Below are 24,113 nucleotides of genomic sequence, written 5' to 3' on the forward strand. Positions count from 1 at the left end.
ACTGCCCCAGTCTGGACAATAAGAGGACCAGAAGAATACCACCACGCTAACCAGCTGAGTAATGAAGGCTGTTAGAGGCAAAAGCATCCTTTAAAATCTGGAATTCAAATCCTACCAAGGATAATAGGAAGGAGAACAAACTCCAGCAGGGTAAGGTTAAAGGATAATAAAGCAGGCCGAGAAAGAATTTGAGAAGAAACTTGCTAAAGACACAAAAACTGTCTGATTTTTTTTTTTTTAAAGTACATCAGAAGCAGGAAGCCTGCCCAACAATCAAGAGGGGCACTGGACAATGGAGGTGCTAAACGAGCACTCAGAGAAGACAAGGCCATTGCAGAGAAGCTAAATGAATTCTTTGCATCCGTCCTCACTGCAGAGAAATGTGGGGGAGAGACCCACATCAGAGCTATTCTTTTTGGATGACAAATAAGAACATAAGAATGGCCATACTGGGTCAGACCAACAGTCCAGTATCCTGTCTTCCAACAGTGGCCAGTGACAGATGATTCAGCAGGAATGAACAGAACAGGGGAATTATCAAGTGATCCATCCTGTCCCAGCTTCTGGCAGTCAGAGGTCTAGGGACTGTATGGGGTACCATCACACACTGATATGTCAATAGAAGAGGTTTTAAAACAAATTCACAAATTAAACAGTAATAAGTCACCAGGACCAGATGGGATTCACCCAAGAGTTCTGAAGAAACTCAACTATGAAACTGCAGAACTACTATCTGTAGTACGTAACCTATCACTGAAATCAGCCTCTGTACCAGATGACTGGTGGATAGCTAATGTAATGCTGATTTTTTTAAAAAAGGCACCAGAGGTGATCCTGGCAATTTTGAGCTGGTGAGCCTAACTTCAGTACTGGACAAATTGGCAGAAGCTATACTAAAGACCAGAATTCTCAGACACACAGATAAACACGATTTGTTGGGGAAGAATCAACATGGCTTTTGTAAAGGGAAATCATGTCTCACCAATCTACTAGAATTTTTTTTAGGGGGTCAACAAACATGTGGACAAGGGTAATCCAGTCCACATAATGTACTTGTACTTTCAGAAAGCCTTTGACAAGGCCCCTCACCAAATGCTCTTAAGCAAAGTAAGCAGTCATGGGATAAGAGGGGAAGGTCCTCTCATGAATCAGTAACCAATTAAAAGACACAAAACAAATGGTAGCAATAAATGGTCAGTTTTCACAATAGAGAGTTAACAGTGGGGTCCCCCCAGAATCTGTTCTGGGCCTCGTACTGTTTAACATATTTATTAATGATCTGGAAAAGGGGGTGAATAGTGAGGTGGTAAAGTTTGCAGATGACACAAAATTATTCAAGATAGTTAAATCCAAAGCTGACTGCAAAGAGTTAAAAATGGATCTCACATAACTGGGTGACAGGGTAACAAAATGGCAGATGAAATTCAACATTGATAAGTGCAAAGTAATACACTTTGGAAAAATATAATCCCAACTATACATATATAATGATGGGGTCTAAATCAGCTGTTACCACTCAAGAAAGATCTTGGAGTCATCGTGCCTAGTTCTCTGAAAACATCTGTTTAAGGCACAAAAGAGACAACTAAGGGGGGGATATGATAGAAGTCTATAAAATCATAAATGGTGTGGATAAATGACTATAGAAGTGTTATTTACCCTTTCCTGGAATACAAAACACCAGGGGCACCCAAGGAAATTAATAGGCAGCAGATTTCATACAAATAAGAGGACGTATTTTTTCACACACTGCACAATTAATCTGTGGAACTCATTGCCATGGGATGTTATGATGGGCAAAAGTATAAATAACTTTCTGCTTGACACTGAAGTAATTTGATGTGATGGCTACTATGCTCAATCCTACCCGAATTTCCATTTTTACACAGTTCAGCGGTAGCACGTGCGGAAGTTACAGACTGGTTGGAGATTGTGACTCAGAACTCTTCTTTCTTAAGAGTTTGTCTCATGCATACACACCCCAGCTCACCCTTTCATTAGCAGCTGATGATGCTGGAATTTTGATGAACCCTTGCCCCCCTGAAAAATGTAGATTTAAGTGCTACAAACCGAAAATGTTCTCAGGAAACGGTCGGTTTTGATGAATTTCCCATCTTGAAAAAAAGTTGAAAAAAGTTCCAAAATTGTCCAAGCATGCCATTTTGACATTTTCTGAACAAAAAGTTTCAGGTTTTCATTTTGAAATGTAACTTAATTGACACTGTTCCAGAACATTCAAGAGGGATGGTTGTGATGGTCTGGATACACATCAGGAGTGGACGCAGCTAGGATACCACACATGGTGATACTAATCAGAGTGTAAGGAACTAGAAATAGAGGAAACCAAGGATGCATCGTCATGGAGTGAGGGGGAGTCAGGGCCCTGCACCCTGCACTTCCTGAGATTCACCATGACTCTCAGCCAGCCAATAAAACAGAAGGTTTATTAGACGACAGGAACATGGTCTAAAACAGAACTTGTAGGTACAGAAAACAGGATCCCTCAGTCAAGTCCATCTTGGGGGGTGGGTAGCCCAGACCCAGGTTTGGGCCTCCCCACATCTCCCCAGTGAGCTCCAAACTGAAAACTCCCTCCAGCCCCTCCTCTGGCCTTTGTCTCTTTCCCAGGTAAGGAGGCCACCTGATCTCTTTGTTCTCTAACACCTTCAGTTGGCATCTTGCAGGGGAGGGGCCCAGGCCATCAGTTGCCAGGAAACAGGGTGTTGGCCATTCTCTTCTGCACACCCCAGCCCTCTAGGGCTCTGCAACAATCACACACCCTTATCCAATCTAGATACTTAAGAAACGCACAGGGGAAATTGAGGCGCCCACACAGTATTCAGAGAAAACATTAAGAACGTTCCCACTTCGTCACAGCATTGGATAGAGATGGTGAAGAATGACACAGAACAAAGAGGTTTAAAGATAAACAAAGCTGTAAAGCTGGTACTATGAGGAGAGATTAATAAGGCTGGTGACTTTTCAGCTTGGAAAAGAGACGACTAAGGGGGGATATGATAGAGGTCTATAAAATCATGACTGGTTTGGAGAAAGTAAATAAGGAAGTGTTATTTACACCTTCTCAAGACAAAAGAACTAGGAGTCACCAAATGAAATTAATAGGCAGAAGGTTTAAAACAAACAAAAGGAAGTATTTTTTCACACAACGGTCAACCTGTGGAACTCCTTGCCAGAGGATGTTGTGAAGGCCAAAACTATAACAGCATTCAAGAAAGAACTAGATACATTCATGGGGGATAAGTCCATCAATGGCTATTAGTCAGGATGGGCAGGGCTGGTGTCCTAGGCTCTGTTTGCCAGAAGCTGGGAATGGGCCAACGGGGGATGGATCACTTGTTCTGGTCATTCCCTCTGAAGCACCTGGCATTGGCCATGGTCAGAAGACAGATTACTGGACTACATGGACCTTTGGTCTGACCCAGCATGGTCGTTCTTATGTACAAGACAGAAAGTGATTGAAAGACTTTATTTGGCCCCATTGTCACTGTTAAACTGATAGATGGGACTCAAAGAAAGGAGACACACACACACACACAAAAGGCAAAAATTGGAACAAAATATTTCAGTAACCCAAACTCAAATTTTTTTTGTTTTGTGTTGTGGAAATGTTTGAGATTTTGACTTTTTGTTCCAATTGAGGATTAATTTTTTTTTTTTTTGAAATCTAGAAAATTCTCAAGAGATGGGAAAACTGTTTCCCACCTAGCCCCAATTAGCTTTGACCCAAACGGTCAAAGGGCATGAGCCTGCCCAGATAAAATGCTGAAACCAGTTTAAATAATCCTGAGATTTAGAATCAATAAAGAAATAAGAACATAAGAAAGGCCAGACTGGGTCAGACCAAAGCTCCATCTAGCCCAGTGTCCTGTCTCCAGACAGTGGCCAGTGCCAGGTGCCCCAGAGGGAATGAACAGAACAGGGAATCATCAAGTGATCCATCCCCTATCGCCCATTCCCAGCTTCTGGCAAACAGAGGCTAGGGACACCATCCCTGCCCATCCTGGCTAATAGCCCCTGGTGGATCTATCCTCCATGAAATTATCTAGTTCTTTTTTGAATAAATACAGGGTTCTTTTTATTTTCCTTCTGGGTTTTGAGCCTTTAGGAATTATGTTTTCAAAATCTTCTCTGACGCCCTAAGGGCTAGAAACTTCTTTTTCTAAATGAAAGTTGAGATTCTCACGTAATGGCATGATTTCGGGAGCTGGGATTTTTAGAGGGAGGGAGCAGCAGCAAAATATCAGATTCATCAGCAAGAAAGATACCGTTGTCGTACAAACTTCCTTGGCAGCATAACTGACCAGGTGTTGGGGCTGCACCTTTAAGAACTGAGAACCCAGTTCTGCCAGGGACCAGGCAACTTCAACGCCCATTCTGGAAGGGATTGAGAGGTCAGAGTGGTGGACACAACTCAACAAGAGCCCCCAGTGCGATGCTGGGGCAAAAAGGGCCAATGCGATCCTTGGATGTTTAAACAGGGAAATAGTGAGTAGAAGCGGGGACGTGATTTTCCCTCTGTGTACAGGCTGGATGAGACCGATATTGGATACTGCAGTCAGCTCTGGTGACCGATCCGAGGGATGGAGAAAAGGTCTGATCGCAAGAGTCTGACAGAGCTCGATCTCTTTAATTTATCAAAGGGAAGATTGAGAGGTGGCTTGATTATAGCGTATCAGCACCTTCATGGGGAGACAATCCCAGGTACTAAAGGGCTCTACAATCTAGCGGAGGATGGCAGAACAAGAACTAGTGCCTGGAAGCTGAAGCCAGACAAATTCAGGTTAGAAATTAGGCTCATGCATTTAACAAGGAGTGCAGGTGGAACCAACTCCCAAGAGAAGCGGTGGATTTTCCATCTTTCGCTGGCTTCAGACGAAGACAGGGTGTGTTTCTGGAAGAGAAACATTAGTCCGACACAAGTGACTGGGCTCAAAACATGGGTAACTGGACGGGGGGCAAAGAACCTAACTAGTTTGAAGACAGGGCTTGATAAATTCATGAACAGAATTATACGATGGGGTTGCCCGTAACTGTACTTGATTACCCAGGAGGTCTCTTCCAGTCCTATGTATCTATGACTTCTCTGGCCTGGGGTATTTAGAATCATAGAATCGTAGACTTTAAGGTCAGAAGGGACCATTATGATCATCTAGTCTGACCTCCTGCACAACGCAGGCCATGGAATCTCATCCACCCACTCCTGTAACAAACCTCTAACCTATGTTTGAGCTACTGAAGTCCTCAAATCATAGTTTAAAGACTTCAAGGTGCAGAGAATCCTCCAGCAAGTGACCCGTGCCCCATGTGGCAGAGGAAGGCAAAAAACCCCTAGAAGGTCACAGTAGATGGTCTTCTGGCCTTAAACTCTAAGAATCTACAGGAGGCATCCTGCATCTGGGAAGAACTGGGACTTATAGATGAGCTGCCAATCACAAGAGGTTCACTTCCTGTTACCTGGAAAGCACTGCCAATGATCGCCACCGCAAGGACCCTGCTGCAAGCTGCAATCTGAAATCCAGGGCTACTAACACTCTAAGGAGCTGTGTGAACTCTTGGCTGCTTTTTGCTACAGGCCCCCGGAGTTAAAAAACAAACAAAGATACCACGAAACAGGACTGCTCAGAAACAGGATATTTGGCTAAGAGTTTTGTGGCCATGGATCCTGAAAGCTGAGGGCCAGAAGTCACTCTGAAAGGTGCTGCCCCCTGTGAGATGCCCACATCTTATAAGCCACCAACTCCCCGTCATCACCTTTACAGGCAGGCTCAGCAGAGAGACCAAAGAGGAGACGGAGCTTCCTTTATGGGGCAGAGTCAAGGGAAGAGGGGTATGTGAGGTTTTCCCAGCCTGTACCCGCTCTGAGAATCAGGAGAGAGAATCTATACTTCAAGTCCCCAATGCAGCACCTTTCCCCAGGTTTTTTTCTTTTTTTTATTACTTTGCCTTGATACAGAGGGCTCCAATTTTCCCATCGGCCTACGCCTTCGTGCATTTACACCAGTGCAAAGCGAGGGTATTTTGCACACACTTTGCACTAGCATAAGCACGGGGCAGAGCAATGGACAGATAGGGACTGTACGAACCATCAGATGCCCTAGGATGCAGAGCGAAGTGTGAACAGCACCTGGCAGAGGTTATTCTCTATCACCATGGTGTAAGCACTTCAATAAAAAATCACGCCTCAGATGCATGAATGAAACAGCCCGTTATCTTCACACACAAACCTTTCCCATCCAACGTGTTTCCCACAGCCCCAAGTTTGTTGCAAGGAGAAAATTTAAAAAAAAAACAACAAAAAAGGCTCTGATAACAACAAGCCAAGAAGCTAGAAGCGTTGGAGAGAGATCTTTCTAAAAGCCCCTAATTGCAAAAATATTAGCATAAACTATGACATGAATTTAGCTCAATTACTGCAGGTTCCCGCGTGGGAGTTGTAAGTAAAATCCACAGCATTCGGTACAAACCTGCAGAGGTTAAGAAGAGTTCTTTTTCAAGTCAGGGGAACTCAAAATCTCTATTTTCCCATCAGAAATACCACAGGACATGTTTCCATTCGGTAAAGCAATAGATCTTTTGCACAAATTATTTTCAGGAGTACTTTCCCCAAACAGCAGGGAAGAAACAATATTTCCCCCCCCCTTTTTTTTTATCGTCATCTGCTAGAAAGTTAAACCAAAGCTAGTTCTGGGTTACCAAGACTCTCTTCAATCTGTTTGTAAAAATGCCTAGGGACCACACATCTGATTAACTAATTAATATTAGGGTGGTATCTATAGACCCCCAATCATAATAAGTGGAAGCTTAGGTCAGGAAGGACTTTTAAAAAACATGCTGAAGTGTTGGGATTAAAAAGTGGGTGAACTAGAACATTTAAATGGTTTTGAGATTGTTCTTCATTTAAATTAAACACAAATTTGTTCATTTGTTTTTTAAAATAAACCAACGTTATCTTGCAGGTAACACAAACACAACAAACAGCTTCGGGACATCTGAGCACTGGTTGCAGAATGGGAAACTGACCGATCTGCTTCCACTGCCACAAACTCATGTAAAGATAAAATGTCCAAACTGCACCTTGGAAAAATCTGGCCTCACGTGTCCACAGCAGATTCATTCCCAGACAGCATCTGCTGCTGCCAATCGTGCCTGCCAGGCCTGCATGCGCCCCTCTGCCACCCTGGTGCGAGTCAGACCCAGCCACCACATCTGCCTCTGCGTTTGGGGCTCGTCTCCTGGTGCCCTTGCCACCAGCCTGCGGATCTCTCTCCAGCACGAAGCACGCCTCCCTCCAGGCCTGGGTGCTTGGATGCAGAAGACAGCAAGGTTTGGGAGAGGTGCTTTGCTTTCCCCCAGCAGAACACCAGCCTCCACCCGCCCGCAGCCACAGACCTACTCTGGCCCACGTCCCCGCCACACGCACACATGCATACCGATCCGAACGCACGCCCCACCGCACTCGCACCCTCTCACACATACCAATCCAAGCCCACACCTCTCACGCATATCAAATTGAGCTCATCAATAGGAAGGCTGCTTTGTGCATACCAATGCCAGCCTGCCACTAGCAACACAGACCACAGGCGGACACTGGAGGGGGGCTTGGGGAGATCAGTTCCATCTTTTAAACTCTCGGACTTGGGGTTTTTTCCCCCGGCGGGGAGCGGGGGTTGATATTTGCACATCAGCTTGTCGTTTGGTGGCTGGAGGGTTTGCAGAAGGCGCAGGGCTCCTTATGAGTATTAGGAAAAACTAGGTGCAAAATCTGAGACCACGGAGCCATCCCCATGAGCCACATTCCACCCTGGGATTTCGCAGCCCTGTAGATGAGACCTCATGGGAGAACTTGGGATGGGGAGGCAGTAAGGGAGGGTGGCAGAGGCCCATGTGCGGGATCAAAAAATGTACTCCCTTGACTCAAACTGGGCAGCAGAGAAGCGGCCCCTCTGATGCAATTAGGTCCCAACTATTAAAGCAAAACTCAAAGGCCTTTAATAAAGATTCCCCAGGACAGTCAGGCTGAGATGTCCCCTTGGGGATCTACACCAGACCACTTCAATCTGGTACATCAACTTGGCTGGATCTGCCTTCCACAGACAGCAGGGCTGCTGGGTCCCCTTGGAATCCTTCCTCCCTGGCCCTGTGGATTTTTCTAGCAGCCAGCAGCAAAACTATGTACACACCCCTGTGCTCCATCCGCCATTTCCGGCCCCACTCTGCCTCTTGCAGCATCACCGGGAGCAAAGATGTTGCCCACAGACTCACAGCTGATCTTTCTAGGGCTGTTGCATGAAACTGACTAGACCCCGGCTGGCTCTCACATTGATGCATTACCTTATGCCCTCAGATCCACTCTCCCAACAACCACCATTGACACTTGAGCTCAAGGAGAATCTCCCCAAGCTCTCAGCAGTACGGGAGCTATGACCCATGGCCGAGCTGTGCTATATACACAGGCTAGCTGAGTCATTGCCACAAATGTGCAGGTCACATCCATAGCAACTCCCCCACTGAGAATCTCCAAGCACTTGACACACAGCAGCAAAGCTGCCCAGCCACCCTAGGAGGTTAGGTGGGCATCCGTGCTTCACAACTCAGGAAAAAGTAGGAACAGACCAAGTGACTGGCCCAAGGTGTCACAGCGATTCCAGTGACAGAATCTAGAACAGAACCCAGGAGTCCTGACTCCTAGCCCCCCACTGCTGTAAGCCCTCACGCCCCTCCCAGAGCTGGGAACAGAACCCAGGAGTCCTGACTCCCAGGCCCCACTATTCTAACCACTAGACCCCACTCCTTTCCCAAAGCCTCTTTCTCTACTCCTCTCCGCTCTAGCTCTCCTCCTGGGCCTCTCACCTCTTTTGGGTAATAAGGGAGGGGTCCATTTTCAAACGCAAAAAAGGCAGCCAAGTGCCAAACCTCCCAGTGACTTTCAGAGGCATCAGACACCAAGCAGGGGAAAATCTCCCTGGAAATTCACATACGGGTGGGGAGGGAAGTGCCCTGGACTTTCAAGAGGGCCGTAGAGGAGGGTGGTAGCCGTTGGGCATTTGATCAGGACTAGCAGGCGGTGGGGGTGGGGCAGGGGCAGGGAGCCCAGATTAAGCTCTGGAGATTAGATTGTAGAGACCAGCCCTGGGATGGACTTGGTAGAATCCAGCAAGTCTTCCCCAGTTCTAGGAGAGAGAAGGCCCAGGCCGGCAAATTCTCTGGTTCCTTCTCTCCAATCCCAACCCAGCTCTCTGTCCTTTTACCATGGCTGGGAGCAGCAGCTGGACAAATTCAGACAGGAACCAGGGTGCACCTTTGTAATAGGGAAGGGCGATTAACGCAAGGGACAGCCCCCCTCGGGACAAGGTGGATTCCCTGCTGCTCCGAGTCTACACTGAGATGGGATGTCTCTTTCTAAATGCTCTGCTCAAGCTCCCCCCCTCAGTTCTGGGCTGGATGCAGGGATCGCCGGGCAAGATTCCCTGGCCTGCGCGTTGCAGGAGGTCAGATCAGAACGGTCCCTTCCAACATAGAACAGTCAGATCTCGACCCTTCCTTTCCAGAGGCAGGAAGAGCCAAAGCTGAGAAACCCAGCAACCCACATGCTGTTCAGAAAGCAGACGAAGACACACCGCGGTTATCCCACCACGAGTCCTTTTGCGGCTGGGGAGACTCCAGATTCCGGGAGCAAGCACTGATGCTCTGCCAACCCCAGAGTGTCAAACGCTGGAAAAGCCCTGGAGAACAGGGGGGATGATCCTGAACTGCCCCCCAGGGTACGAGTTCTGGGATTCACCTAGGACAGCTCCCCTCACCCCCCATTCACCCTACATCTCTTCTCACCCCCTGCACTCCAATGGGACTATATCACAGCCTCACTCACTCCCAGCCATGGGGCCGCCCTCCCGCCACAGCCCAACAGTCCCACTCCTTAGACAGACTGGGAGGGATCAGCGGCAGAGAACCCAGGAGTTCTGGCTCAGTCTCTCTCCACCATCTGCCCGAGACGGGCTAGGGAAGGAGGGTGCGAGTCTGGGGAATGGGATGGATGCAGTGGGGAATGAGGTTTGTGGCTATAATGGCTTAGCTCAGGCTGCTCTCTGGCCAGCTCTGCACTCCCCGGGAGGTAGAGGGGCCCGGAGCTCAGAGCAGGGCTGGGGCTCTGGGCTCAGACCCTCGCTGTCTCCGAGCCCCCCCCACACAACCCAAGCACAATGCTCACTCACTAGACCCCTTGCCTTGGATCTTTGCTCCCACAGTGGATCCAGCCTAGCACAGAGGGAGAATGGAGGATTCACATTCAAAGCCAAAAACAGTCCTGCTCCCCCTGCCCCCCCCCCACATCCACTGCCAGGTGGGGAGGGGAAGATGCCAACCCAGCAGCCAACGGGGCAGAGCTGGGCTCTTCCCTAATATCCAGAGGGAGAAGTGGGTGGGTAGGGGAGGAAGTTTCCCAGATCAACAGCTGCATATCAGTGCTGAAGCGGGGGGGGGGGCACTTTTTACACCCCACAGGATGTGCCTGAGCAGATCTCTTTGCAGGGGCGGGGGCGGGGGCTCTGTTGCCCCCTCCCTTCCAGGGCAGCAGCTGAGTGTGGCAGGAGCTAGGGGTGGAGGGTTTTATAGTATGAGGGTACATGGGATGGAGACAGGCATGGGAGCACGGATGGGAGCAAAGGGAGGTTTAGATGGCAGGGTAAGGCCAGGTCCATTTCATGCAAATACTCTGACCCAGAGCCCCCTCCCCCCAGCTAAAGTTAGGGCATCCCCCCACCCCATTGTTGTCAATCCCATGTTCTCTGGGACCAGGGAGGAGCAGCCCCTCACCAGCCCTTGACAGACCCCCCCTGCACCTACATACATACCCCCTCCATGGCCCCCATGCACCCCAACACAGGTGCATCCCTACCTGGCTCCCCCAGCAGATATGAATCCCATAGCACCCTCCGCCTACATATTCAGCCCCCAGATCCCCCCACTCCTGCTCTCCCTAGACCCCCTTATCCACACACCCACTGCCCCACACACTCAGCCCCCAGCCCTCCCTCTATGCAGACCCCCTCAACTCTCATACACCCAATACCCCATCATCCATGCAACACCCCACAACCCCAGCTATACACCCCTGTCCCCCATTCAGCTCCCTGCACCCCCTTCTATCCAGACCCCACTCATTCCCATATCCCCAGATAACCACATTCCAGCCATGCAACCCCCAGCCAAGCCCCTGCCCCCGACAGCCTTCTGCATCCCTTCTCTCCAGACCCCGAGTCCGTGCACCCTCAGCCCCGTGCCCACCACACAGAGCCCCTGCACCCCTTCTCTCCAGCCCCCCAACCCCATGCACCCCTTCTCTCCAGCCCCCCAACCCCATGCAACCTGCCCCACATACTCACTCCCCTGCACCCCTTCTCTCCAGCCCCCCACTCACTCAGCCCCCTCACTCCCGAGGGGCAGAAGGCGGGGGAGTTACCCGGCTGGCATGGCAGGATCCCAGGGCAAAGGGGCAGGTGCCCGGGCCGCTGTAGCTGCTGCTGCTGCTGCGGGCGGCTCCTTCCCTTCCCGCGGGGGGGTGACCATCCGCCGTGGCCTCGGGGCGCTGGGGACAGCAGCCGGCAGGCGCCTCCATAGACCCCCCCTCGCTGCCCGCCCCCGCGCTCCCTGGGGCTGCCCCGGCTGCACGGAGGGCGCCCGGCGGGTCCCGGCTCCTCTCCGGCGGGCTCCGCGCACCCCGCTCTCCCCAGCCCGGCCGCCCCGCCTTTCAGATGGTGATTAGCGGACATTGTGAGCGGCGGGGCGGGGGCCCGGGGGCGGGGATTCCGCTGGAGCCGCCGGCACACCCCACTGCATACTGATGCAGCCAGCGCCGGGCGGGCGGAGTGGCTGGGGCTGGAGAGAGGGGTGTCCCCCCCACACTCAAAAAAACACACCCTGAGCAGCACCCCCAACAAGGGCTCACACTGGGACCCCCCCCCCCAGGACCGATGCAGAGGCAGGATCCCTCATTCCCGCAGCAGCACCCCCCAAAACACCCCCAGCCACGATGGGACTCCCCCTTCCCAGCAAGAGTCCACAGCAATCCACGCCCAGAGCGACACCCCTCAAAGACCCCTGAGCCACACTCTCCCCAGCCCTGAGGGCCACTCCCAGCAAGCCCCCCCAGCAAGGATGCACAGCAAAGATTCCCCTCCCAGAGCAGCACCCCCACACACACACACCAGCCAACAAAAGACCCCAACCCTAAAAGCCACCCCCAGCAAGGACTCACACTAGGATACGGCCCTCCCATTCCAAGCAGCACCCCTCTGCCTCAGCAAGGATGTACACCAAGGGTTCCCTGCCCAGAACAGCAGCCCTCAAAGATCCCTGAGCTGCACCCCCAGCCCCAAACTGCCATCCCCAGGAAGGACACACAACAGGGACCTCCTACCGGGGAGCAGCACCCCCGCCCATCATCCTCCCCAGCAAGGACTCACACTGGGATCCCCCCACCCTGATCAACACCCCCATCATCCCCAGCCAGGATGCACACGGGCACCCCAGCACCACTTCTCACCAAAGACATCCCTGTCCCAGCACAGCAACCCCCACCCCCAGCAAAGATGCAGAGCAGGGACCTTCCCTAAAGAACCACGTTCAGACCACGCTGGGATCACCCCATCACCCTCAGCAGGGATACACACCAGGGAATTCCCCAGAGCACCACCCCCAGCTCACACTGGGCCCCCTCCCACAGCAATACACCCCAGCAGCGCCCTCCGTCACCCCCAGCAAGGATGCACCCCAAGAATCCAGAGCAGCACCCCTCAAAGACCCCTCCCAGAACATCACCCCCTCACCATAACATCACCCCCAGCAAGAATGCTCCCCAGGGGCACCCCCACCTGAGCAGCACCCCACTTGGCTCTCCCCATCACCACTGCAACACTACTAAACCCCCCCTCTCACACACACACACACACACACACACACACCCCACTCCAAAACACAAGACACCCACACCCTGCTGCAGCCAGAAGCCTCCGGTCCAATGCTCCCTCCCTTCCACTCCCAACCCTGCAGCAAGGCGGCCCACTAGCACCACCACTAGCCTCATGGCCTACCAAATTACACCCCAACATAGCCCAGTCTCCCAGCAAAGCACTGGATAGCCACAACCATCCCTCTTCCCTCTCCATCTGCAGCAGAATCTGGCTGGAGGAACCATGGAGATGGGCGAAGGTGGGAAGGAGCGCATCTACCAGCTGGAGCTCAGGTACGAGGCAGGGGCTCTGCACAACAGCAAGGCACAATTGCAGAGGTGTGAACTGACCCATCAGACAGGAAATAAGGCAGAAATTTTTAACAAGGAGTGTAATTAAGCACTGGAACTATTTACCAGGGGTCGTGGTGAATTCGGCATCACTGTTTTTAAATCATGATGGGTTTGAATTTGAAGTGCTACAACTGTCCTGAAATAGCTCTTGAAGAATAGTTAAGAACATAAGAACAGCCAGACTGGGTGAGGGCAATGGTCCATCTAGCCCAGTATCCTGTCTTCCAACCGTGGCCAATACCAGGTGCCCCAGAGGGAATAAACAGAACAGGTCATCATCAAGCGATCCACCCCGTCGCCCATTCCCAGCTTCCAGCAAACAGAGGCTACGGACACTTCAGAACATGGGTTTGCATCCCTGCCCATCCTGGGAGTCCAATGTGCATTACTTTGCATTTATCAACACTGAATTTCATCTCCCATTCTGCTGCCCAGTCACCAAGTTTTGTGAGGTCCCTTTGTAACTCTTTGCAGTCTACTTTTTTTAATCTTGAGTAGTTTTGTATCATCTGCAAATTTTGCCACCTCACCGTTTACCTGGTTTTCCAGTTATATTATTCCAGAATAGCTAGTCTGATCAATCTTCCCATGTAAACAAGCTCTTAGATAAAGTCTGAGGTTTTCAAGAGCAACATGAATATTAAAATTACACAGGGTAATGGTGGGTTCTCCATCCCTGACCATTTTTAAATCAAGATGGAATGTTTTTCTAAAAGATCTGCGCCAGTTCGATGGCTTGTGTTATACAGGGGGTCAGACTATCACAATGGTCCCTTCTGGCTTTGGAATCTATGAAAATCAGCTCCCAATTTATGAGCAGGCTGTATCTGAGAAACCCCTTGACCAAATGACACCAAATTTGTTCCCGAGTCTACCTCTGCCCCTGTTGCAACATACCAGTTTTAACGATAACCTCAATATGCACCTGGATTTTGGAGTGTATCAAAAATTAAGAATAGCTCACACTGGGAATTCCTTGACCACAGGACCCAGTATTTGCCCCCTCAATCTTCCCCCCAACCCCTGTTCTGTTTTACCAACATTCAAGGTAATCTCACGATGCACATTGGATTTTAGAGCACTTTAAAAATTAAAAGAAGCTCATATATGTGGGGTGGGGTATATATTGGGAACCATTTAATTAAATGATCCCCAATTTGCACCACTATTTCTAGCTCAGCCCCTCTCATGACACATCAATTTTCAAGACAATCTCCATATGCATTTTAGGACCCTTTGATTATTAAAATTAGCTCTTTATCAGGGCGGAGGGCTATATCCAAGGATCCCTTGACCAAATGACCCGAAGTTGTATCACTTGCTACCCCTTACACACCAATTCATGATAGCGTGGCAGGATTTCCATTTTAACACAAGTGAAAGGTCTGAAAATATTCTGTCCTTCAGTTTAGAGGCATCACTTTTAAATGCTCGTTGTAGTTTGTGCACCACTTGATTTTTCTGAAATGGTGTGTGGAGGGAAATATCACTTGAGATTTGTTATGACTGTCTGGACCTAACATTTCCTAGTGTTTGACATTGTCTTCAGACCCCCTTTTCCAAGGAACTCTCTCACTTTGAGGGGTGAAATTAATAAGTATGAGCCCCTGGATTGTGCAGATTGGGCAGGTGAATGATGGTAGAAAGTTGAAGTTTGTTTCCCATGTTTATTTTGTTCAGATGAGTGTCACAGCTACTTGCTTTTCTTTGATCACATGCAGTCCCATTGTTAGGGGGTGAGCATCATGTGTAAGGGTAGGTAAGCACTGGAACAAATTACCTAGGGAGGTTGTGGAATCTCCATCACTGGAGGTTTTTAAGAACAGGTGAAACAAACACCTGTCAGGGATGGTTTAGATAATACTTAGTCCTGCCTCAGTGTATGGGACTGACTAGATGACCTATTGAGGTCCCTTCCATTCCTACCTTTCTATGGTTCTTCTCTCTCTCTCTCTCTCTCTCTGGCCCAATGACTGTTCCACTGTGGGTGAATACATTTTGGCCAGAGGCAAAGAGAGAGAATGATTGAATGACTCTGTAGCCCTGGTGGGTCAGAGACCTAGGGCCCAATCCCCCTGCTCCCATCACTCTTTCATTAGATATCCACAGTAGGATGGCTTCAACAGGAGAGACTGAAGGAGCTCTACACTCAGATCAGAATCTCCCAGAGCTCAGTGATTCAAGAGCTCTCCTGAGAGGTAGGACATAGGCTTTTACTTTTCCCCAGGGATGGGTCTTAGGTCAGAGCATCTAGAATAATTGTTGCTCTTGCTGGAGATGCACCAAGAGGACTGAATGCTCTCATGATACTTGACTTTTTAAGAACTGAGCTCCTGGAGTCATGTGATTAGCTGAAAATCTCAGTTCTCTCTCTTTTTTTAAATAGCAAGTTACAGAGGAACATTGGAAAATGTGACCCCTAATGGCTTCGACATCAGAAGGGGAATAAAGAGACCCCATCATGGATTTTCTTTTAAGATTTCACAATTTTTAAGCCACTCATGAGTTTTTGGGACCTGATTTAGACTTAGAGCTAGGCCAAGGTGTTCCAGTGGAACAGTTTTCCATCCAAAATGCTGATTCAATGAAACCAAAATGTTTTGTGGGAATGTATCGATTTCACCAAAATCTGATGAAAAATTATCAAAGCGCTTGGTTATCACTTCAGCTTTCTATATATTGCATAATCTAAACAAGGCAAAATAAAGCACTTCCACTGTTTCCGTGAACTGATAAACTGAACAAGATGTCAGTTCAGGTCTCTCAAAATAAAACGTTTGGATCATTTCAACAAGTTCTGTTTCGATTTCAACCTTTTCTTTTGTAACCCTTCATAGTTTGATTTCAAAACAAAAAGCCATTTTGAGCTGCAAATGTTGAAAGTGTCAAAACTTTTTACAAACATTTTCCAACATTTTTTCAAGGTGGGAAATTAGTCAGAACAGACCCTTTCCCTCAAATAGTTTGTATTTTGACTGTTGACCAATAAACACTGTAGGGGCAGGGTTGCGGAAGACTGGGGAGGAGCTAAGTGGTGGACTGAGTATGTAACTGGATGTAAGTGGAGGACGCAGGCAGTTTCAATGAACTTTGTCCGACAGACCCTGCCAAAAAACATTGTAGCCTAGCTCAGCATATTCTTGCCTGTAAACGAGTCAGTTTATATAATAAGCATAAATCATACATATAAGAATGTAGCCAGCTGTTGACCCCATGTAACCCTGAGATAAGCGCAGAGAATATAGCGCCGCAGAGGTCTCCCCCCCGGCGGAGTCCTGCCTGGTCAGCTGTCCCGAACGGCCAGAGTCCCCTGCAGCCCCTCCGCGTGTCCTAGGGGCTCCCCGCGCAGATTGGAGCGTCAGTTCTTCCTTCATTCAGTAAAGCATAGTTTACTAGTCTTAGGCCTGAATGTCTTCCTTTCACTGGTATCTCCCCCCGCCCCGGCCCTTGCAGGCACAATTGGCATCACAAACAGGATACCAGCAGAGGGATACCTCTTTGAGGAAGGAAGGATAAGGGGGAGGGAGAGAGCCGCATCCCCGGGTGGCCCTCCACGGGACGGTGGGCACCGGTGACTCGCAAGCTGGCGGGATTGGTTGCCCCCGCGGCATGGCCGGAGCTAGAGCAGGAGCCGGGGATTACCCCAGTTAGGCTGGAGGAACTGATATCCAAGCTCCAGCTGGACAAAGTAGGACCCACAGAACGAAAAGCGGCGGGGGACCTGGGATGGGTCTTCCTGACCGCACTCGGCGCGGTGGACAAGGTGCTGCTGGTTCAGCGCCAGAGGATAGGAAGATTAGAGGCTGATATGCAGCAAGTAAATGAAGCCTGCTCACTAACCCAAGAAGTCATCACTAGTACGGCCAAACGGACCGATTGGTTAGAGCGCCGCTGCGCGGTTATGGTGGCTCACATTGCGAACTGCCGGCGGCGAAAGAGAGGACGGGAAGACGTGCGTCTCTTTGCCGTACGTGCACTGGTACGCAAAGGCAACTGGCATCCAGAGACCTGGGATGGGGACATTTGGGAGACGAGGGAGGACGAGTCCCCGGGGCGGGCGACAGCGGGAAGGTGGGACTGTACCCACAACTGCAGCCCGTTGTCGAGACACGATACGAGGGACCGCACGGGGAGAACGATCAAATGGTAGGAAGGGATTTTATCCGGGAATATAAATCCTCCGAGACACAGGATTTAGTGCCGCGTTTCAAGCAGCGTCCCAAGGAGTCACTGCTGGCCTGGCTGCTATGGTTGTGGGACAATGGAGCGGATGCGATTACCCTTACCCTCGCTGAGCTAGGCAGGATGGGCTCGCTCACCACAGACCCCCTCCTTCGTAGGAGTCTCAAGATAGGGGCCAACTCGAAGGCGTATCCGTATCCCTCCCTCGTGGCATGGTTGACCATGGCTGTCAAAACCATCTGGAGCTCGCCTGCAGAGATGGATGATGGGTTGGAACAGTGGGCCTCCATCCCAGAGGGGTTAGCCAGCTCCGGCAGCTGGGCATGCTCACTGGCATCTTTGCTGAGTATTTCGAAGGTCCTGACATCAGAGAGCTGACCCGTACCATCCGCACCCGGCTTCTGCGAACGCGCCCCCCCACCACCTCAAGGTGATGATCCTGCCGATGGTTGGGGGAGGGCATAGGGTTAGTGGGGGATGCGGTGCAACTCATGATGCAATTAATGGAAATTGACAGTATGACAAAAACCACAAAGCCGTGGCAGGTGAATGTGAAGCAAAAGGAGCGGGTTAGCTGCAATACTATGTTTAAAGACCTACTGAGAGCAGGGATTTCCCTGGGGGAAGTGGATGAGAAAACCAATTCTGAGCTGTTAAAACGCTGGTTGCAGCTTAAGCCGGAACAGCGTACCAAGGAGAGGGTAGGGACCCCAAAAACAAGGTAGATGGCACCCCCCAGCGGCCCCAACCGTCTGCCTTGCCAGCAGACTATGTTGAATGGAAGCTGCCCGCCCAGTATTGATGGGGTGCTGGGTCCCCCTCATCCCCCGCCCTGGAGGTAAAACGCTATGTAGTGGGGGACCACCGCCCTTATGTCCCAGTAGAGGCCTAGTGGGGGGCGACAACGAGTACTGGCCCCTGTGGACACAGGAGCAGAGGTGATTATATTGCATGGCACCCCACCCCATCGGGGCCGGTTGGTAACAGTGAGCGGCCTCGGAGGGGCAGACGTTCAGGCCGCGCCGATGGAGTTACGGCTGGCCATCAGGAAGGCCCCCCCCATACGAGTCACCACTTTAAACGCCCCCATTCATGAATATATATTGGGTATAGACCTCCTCCGAGGGCAGACCATAGATACCCAATGGGGATCCTTTTCCTTTGGGCACCCGCTGTATATCCGAGCGGTTGTAACCATGCTGCAGGGGCATCCGCGGTGGGACCCCGTGGTGCTTCCGACCCCCACCACAGTGGTCAACAGCAGACAGTATCGGATACCTGGTGGGCATGAGGAAATAACCGCTACCGTTAAAGGTGGACATCATTCGCCCCGCCATGAGCGCATTTAACAGCCCAATCTGGCCAGTCCATAAAAAGGACGGAACCTGGCGCATGACAGTAGACTACCGCAATCTGAATAGGGTCACCCCAATCCTGACAGCGGCAGTTCCCGACATAGTCTCCATCATGGAGCACCTCGAGATGCTGATAGGGCAGTGGCATGTCCTGGTGGACTTGGCAAATGCCTTCTTCTCCATTGCCCCACAGAGCCAGGATCAATTTGCCTTTACATGGGAGAATCGGCAGTACACGTTCAATGTGCTGCCTCAGGGTTACAAGCATAGCCCTACCATCTGCCACCAGTTGGTCAGTCGAGACCTGGAGCAGGTGACTCTTCCGGAGGGAGTGGTCCTAGGGCACTATCTTGATGATGTCCTGCTGAGCGGGCCCCATGAGGCGGCACTCTCTGAGGCCAAGAACAATGCGTTGCAGGCTCTGGCAGCCAGGGGATGTGCTGTCAACCCTAGTAAAATCCAGGGGCCCAGCCAGGAGGTGGTGATCTTGGGAATATTTTGGTCGGGGCCTCAACACAAGATTCCAGAAAAAGCCATCGAAACAATTACCCACTTCCCAGAACCCACTAGCGTAAGCCAAGCCCAAACTTTCCTGGGCTTCCTTGGGTATTGGCGCACATTTATTCCCCATCCAGGGGGCATCTTGCAGCCCATACAAGCAGTAGCCTGGAAGAAAGCCACGTTTAGCTGGGGGGCCAAGCAGCATGCCGCATTCCAGCAGGCTAAAGAGGTGTTCAGCCAGCACGCAGTGCTGAGCCCGGGCAGACGAGGCACCCCCTTCGAACTCGAGGTAATGGTGGTTGACCACGTGGCCTCGTGGGGGCTGTGGCAGCAAGCATCGTCTTGAAAGGAGCCCATATGGTATTGGTCGCGATCCCTGCGAGGCGAGGCTGAGCATTATACACCCCCTGAACAGCAGCTGCTTGCAGTAGTGTAAACCCTGCAGCAAACCAAGCCCATAACAGGCGGAGCCTGTAAAGGTGCGTACCCCGCTTCCGATTATGGGTTGGGTCCAGGACGAAAGCCCGCTCACACGGACTGGGGTAGCCCAGACTTGGACTCTATGGAAGTGAAAACACTACCTACAGCTGCATGTGCAAATGACCCAGGCAAGTATTACTGATGCGCGCGCGCGCAGCTTTTGAGTACTGTCACCTTCAAGGAACTGCCCTCCGGGGGCCAGCACACTTATGCACCCCCCCCGGTCAAAGTGCCTCAACCTCCCTGTATGGAGGCCCCTCCCTACGCCTCCTTAACCGAACAACGAGAGGTTGCGTGGTTTACTGATGGATCGGCCTCGTACAGGGGGGCAGAGCGGCCGCGGCGAGTGGCTGCATATCATCCCTGCCTTGAGGAAATACTGTTTGAAACCGGTCCTGGCCTGTCTAGCCAGTGGGCCGAGCTACGGGCAGCATTCATGACCATCACAGAGAACCCAGGGCCCCTTCATCCGTATACGGATAGATGGGCAGTCTACAAAGGCATGACACAATGGATGGCCGTCTGGCATGCGGCTGGCTGGAAGGTACATGACAAGCCCCTTTGGGGTTACGACATGTGGCCTGCCATTTGGGATGCCTGTAGCCAGAGGCCCGTTGCTGTTTGTCATGTAGACGCCCACCTGACAGGGGAATCAGAGGAGGCCCGGTTTAACAGAGTGGTAGATGACATAGTCACAGTATATGTACTAGCTGCCCCCGGCCTGGCCGAATGGATACATCAAAAGAGTGGTCATCTAGGAGGGGAAAAAGCAATACAGTGGGCCACCGATCGTGGCTTGCAGACCACGATTGGTGCACAGCAGGATGACCGTCAGCACTACCCACAATGCACCTGGCTTTCCCCCCAGCGCTTAAAAGCAGAGAAGTGTCTGAAGCAAGGTCAGAAACCTGGGGAAGTATGGCAGGTGGACTACATCGGCCTGCTGCCCGAAAGTCCATGACATAAATACGCACTAACTGCAGAACACACATATTCAGGTCTGCTCTTTGTACACCCATGCCCAAGCACCACACAGAAGCAGACTATAAAGGGGTTGGAAGAACTCACCCGCTACTACGGATCCCCCCTCGAGGTGCAAAGTGACCAGGGAATCAATTTTACGGGAATGGAAGCAAGAGAATGCGCTAGGGGATGGGGGATTGCGTGGGTGTTCCACATCGCATACCACCCACAGGGCGCCAGACTCATCGAACGCATGAACGGCTTGCTTAAAGAACAGTTACGCAAACTATCTGCCATTGAGTCCCTGGCCGGGTGGAGCCGTAATCTCCGCCAGGCCACGGCTGCGCTCAATGACCACCCTCTGTACAGCTCCACCCCGTACGCTAGATTCAAGGGGGAGGTCATTGAGTGGCCCCATGTGTTGCGAGTGCAACGCCTGCACCCGCAAGCCCACCTCCCCATTCAGGCCACCCCGGGAAGCGCTGGTCTAGATCTGCGGGTCCCTCAAGAGGGCTTCACTCTACAGCCCAATAGCCAGAACCTTGTAAGTACTGGCTTAGCCATAGGGCTCCCACAAGGCTATTATGGGCGCATTGCCCCATGCAGCAATCTGGCCCTTAAGGGCATAGATGTTGCGGCGGGAGTAATCGACGCTGACTATACTGGGGAGGTTAAGGTGCTGTTGGTTCACAATGGCCCGCAGGCAGTAACCCTCCCCCAAGGCGAACGTATTGCGCAGTTGATTTGCGAGCGCATTGGGTTGCCTGATGTCCAGGAGGTGGGTGCGTTAGCACCCACCACTCGAGCGGGAGGGTTCGGCTCGACTGGACATGCAGTTTGGGTCCACGACCCCACCAAACATAACCCGCTCAAAGGGGAAATCCTAGCTGATGGTCCCAGGGACACTCACCTCATACTGCTAAAAGGAGAAGATGCCCCAATTTATGTGCCCTCTAAGCATCTTTCTTCCAGGCAACCATAACCGCCGCATTGCAGTTTGGGCGGGTCCGTGGGGCGTCCTGGTCGTGCCACCCGAAGGCCAACATCGGCGATGGCCCTACGCCGTGTTCTCTATGGAATAATCCTCAAACTGATTTTAGCTGTAATAGGTGCCCAAGCCACATGGCACCACAACTCGGCCATCCAGTGGATGCAATCGGCGGCACTAGCAGGTAACAAGTCAGACTTGATACTGCACACACGCCCCCCAGTTGGCAAGCGCTGGCATTCCATGGGCCGCAGTGCCGTGGAATGAATCCTGGGCCCTTAACAACACCACCTTTCTCACTAAGTAATAATGAAACGCCCCCTCACCAGCACCAAGGGACACCGGTAGTGATACTGGGGGACGCGTATTGGTGTGTTCAGTGGCCTTCGGCAACGGACGGCGCTCGTCCCGCCGGAAAACTTCCCCATTCCTCGTGCGCAGTGATAGTGGAATAACTGCCAGACACCAGGCAGTTTAACGTTAGTGCTGGCCCACCGGAAATGCACAGTGAGTGGATGGCCGGAGAGGTCTCGAGTGACAATTGCTCCGGTTCCTCCAAAACCAATTTTACTTATACCAATGGCACCACCCTCTGCCATTGGAGGTGGTGTTGGGGCGAGTGGGGACTACATACCCGTGGTTTTCTGTATTCCTACAATGCCAGTGCCCCCATATGGAGAATGCCCCTCAGCACAATTAGGTGTGGGCAAACCCCGCGTGCACATTATTGGTCTCAATGTGACCAAAGCTCCAATAGTTGGTGTCGCAATGCCTCAGATAGCACATGGCTCCCCATGGCAGGATTGCCGGGGCTGTACTGGCTATGTGGCCGTTGGGCATATAAAACCCTACCCAACCAATGGTGTGGACGGTGCACATTGGGACAGCTCCTCCCCTATACGTATGGAATGCAAACCATGTATGCTCATGCAGTGCATAATTACAGATTGGTGGCACGTCCACGATGGAGCCCAAATCCCATTGTGCAGAGACCCACGGGCTTCCCTCAGTTTTTCCATGCTTTCCTCCCCTGGCTAGGGGTGGCCGAACTGGAGCGGGCTATTGTAAATATTTCAGTCACATTAGAGATTATAGAGAATAATACCATAGATGCAATCCAAGCCCTGCAATTAGAAGTAGCTTCTTTGTCGCAAGTTGTATTACAGAATCATATGGCGCTGGACTACCTATTAGCTGCTCAAGGTGGCATTTGTGCCTTGATTAATGAAAGTTGTTGATTTTACTCAAATCAGGATAAGCTCATCGAGACTGATGTTCATAATATGATGGACTGCTTGAAGGGGTTACATGACGTGGGCTCTGAGGCTTCTGTCTGGGATGACCGTTGGCGGTAGCTAACCTCCTGGCTTCTGGATCTCGGCGCCTGGGGGAGACGCATCGGGCTCCCGCTATTGATTGGACTACTGGACTTTGTATGTGTGTTTGTCATTCTTCAATGCTGCGTGAATTGCTCCTCCGCCCTCCTGGCCTGACTGGCAACCCCCAAACCAGTGCGCACGCTCGCCATGCGCTGGTGGCAGTAACTAATACACCTCAGTCCGCCAAGGGGTAGAGTGTAGGGGCAGGGTTGCAGAAGATTGGGGAGGAGCTAAGTGGTGGACTGAGTATGTAACTGGATGTAAGTGGAGGACGCAGGCAGTTTCAATGAACTTTGTCCAACAGACCCTGCCAAAAGACATTGTAGTCTAGCTCGGCATATTCTTGCCTGTAAACGAGTCAGTTTATGTAATAAGCATAAATCATACATATAAGAATGTAGCCAGCTGTTGACCCCATGTAACCCTGAGATAAGCACGGAGAATATAGTGCCGCAGAGGACTCCCCCCCGGCGGAGTCCTGCCTGGTCAGCTATCCCGAATGGCCAGATACCACCTGCAGCCCCTCAGCGCGTCCTAAGGGCTCCCCGCGCAGATTGGAGCATCAGTTCTTCCTTCCTTCAGTAAAGCATAGTTTACTATTCTTAGGCCTGAATGTCTTCCTTTCACTGGTAACTCCCCCCCGCCAGCCCTTGCGGGCACAAATGCTGACTATCATATTTATATATAATCATATTAATAATATTATCCTCATCATCTGTATATTAGCATGCATTATGCACAAATAGCATTAAGCCCAATTTTTATAACAGTCATAGTGCCTAAACTGACCTATATCTTTACTATAATCCTGTTCACTTATGCCAAGTATCCCAGAATCATTTTACTGTAGCAAGCATTGGGCTTAAATAGATAGGAAAACCGTCAGGATCAGGACATCGGAGTGTTTTACCATAACAATAGTAGGCAGGGAGTTACTCTCACAG

The 24,113-nt window shown here is 51.0% G+C and overlaps 2 protein-coding genes across 4 annotated transcripts in view; one reads left to right on the forward strand and one right to left on the reverse strand.

The window, feature by feature from the left end:
• NPAS1 (neuronal PAS domain protein 1) overlaps nt 1-11,726 on the reverse strand; it is a 99,868-nt gene extending 88,142 nt beyond the window's left edge. For 2 of the 3 annotated variants that reach the window (XM_043501613.1, XM_038381516.2), the window contains exon 1: nt 11,480-11,726. The gene's annotated coding sequence lies outside the window, so the exon portion shown is untranslated. Of the gene's footprint in view, nt 1-7,095; nt 7,492-11,479 lie in introns of those variants that run through there. The other variant, XM_038381517.2, reaches the window with a different exon arrangement.
• Nucleotides 11,727-20,965: 9,239 nt separating this feature from the next.
• On the forward strand, nt 20,966-21,784 carry LOC119847399 (deoxyuridine 5'-triphosphate nucleotidohydrolase-like). The gene has a single exon (XM_038382183.1). The coding sequence runs from the start codon at nt 20,966-20,968 to the stop codon at nt 21,782-21,784; it is 819 nt and encodes a 272-aa protein (XP_038238111.1).
• Nucleotides 21,785-24,113: the final 2,329 nt, after the last annotated feature.

Source organism: Dermochelys coriacea, chromosome 23 (assembly GCF_009764565.3).
Source record: "Dermochelys coriacea isolate rDerCor1 chromosome 23, rDerCor1.pri.v4, whole genome shotgun sequence".
In the NCBI taxonomy this organism is placed as follows: domain Eukaryota; kingdom Metazoa; phylum Chordata; order Testudines; family Dermochelyidae; genus Dermochelys; species Dermochelys coriacea.

Coding starts and splice junctions, on each gene's coding strand:
- LOC119847399 (XM_038382183.1), top strand. CDS start 20,966: ATGGAAGCAAGAGAATGCGCTAGGGGATGGGGGATTGCGTGGGTGTTC.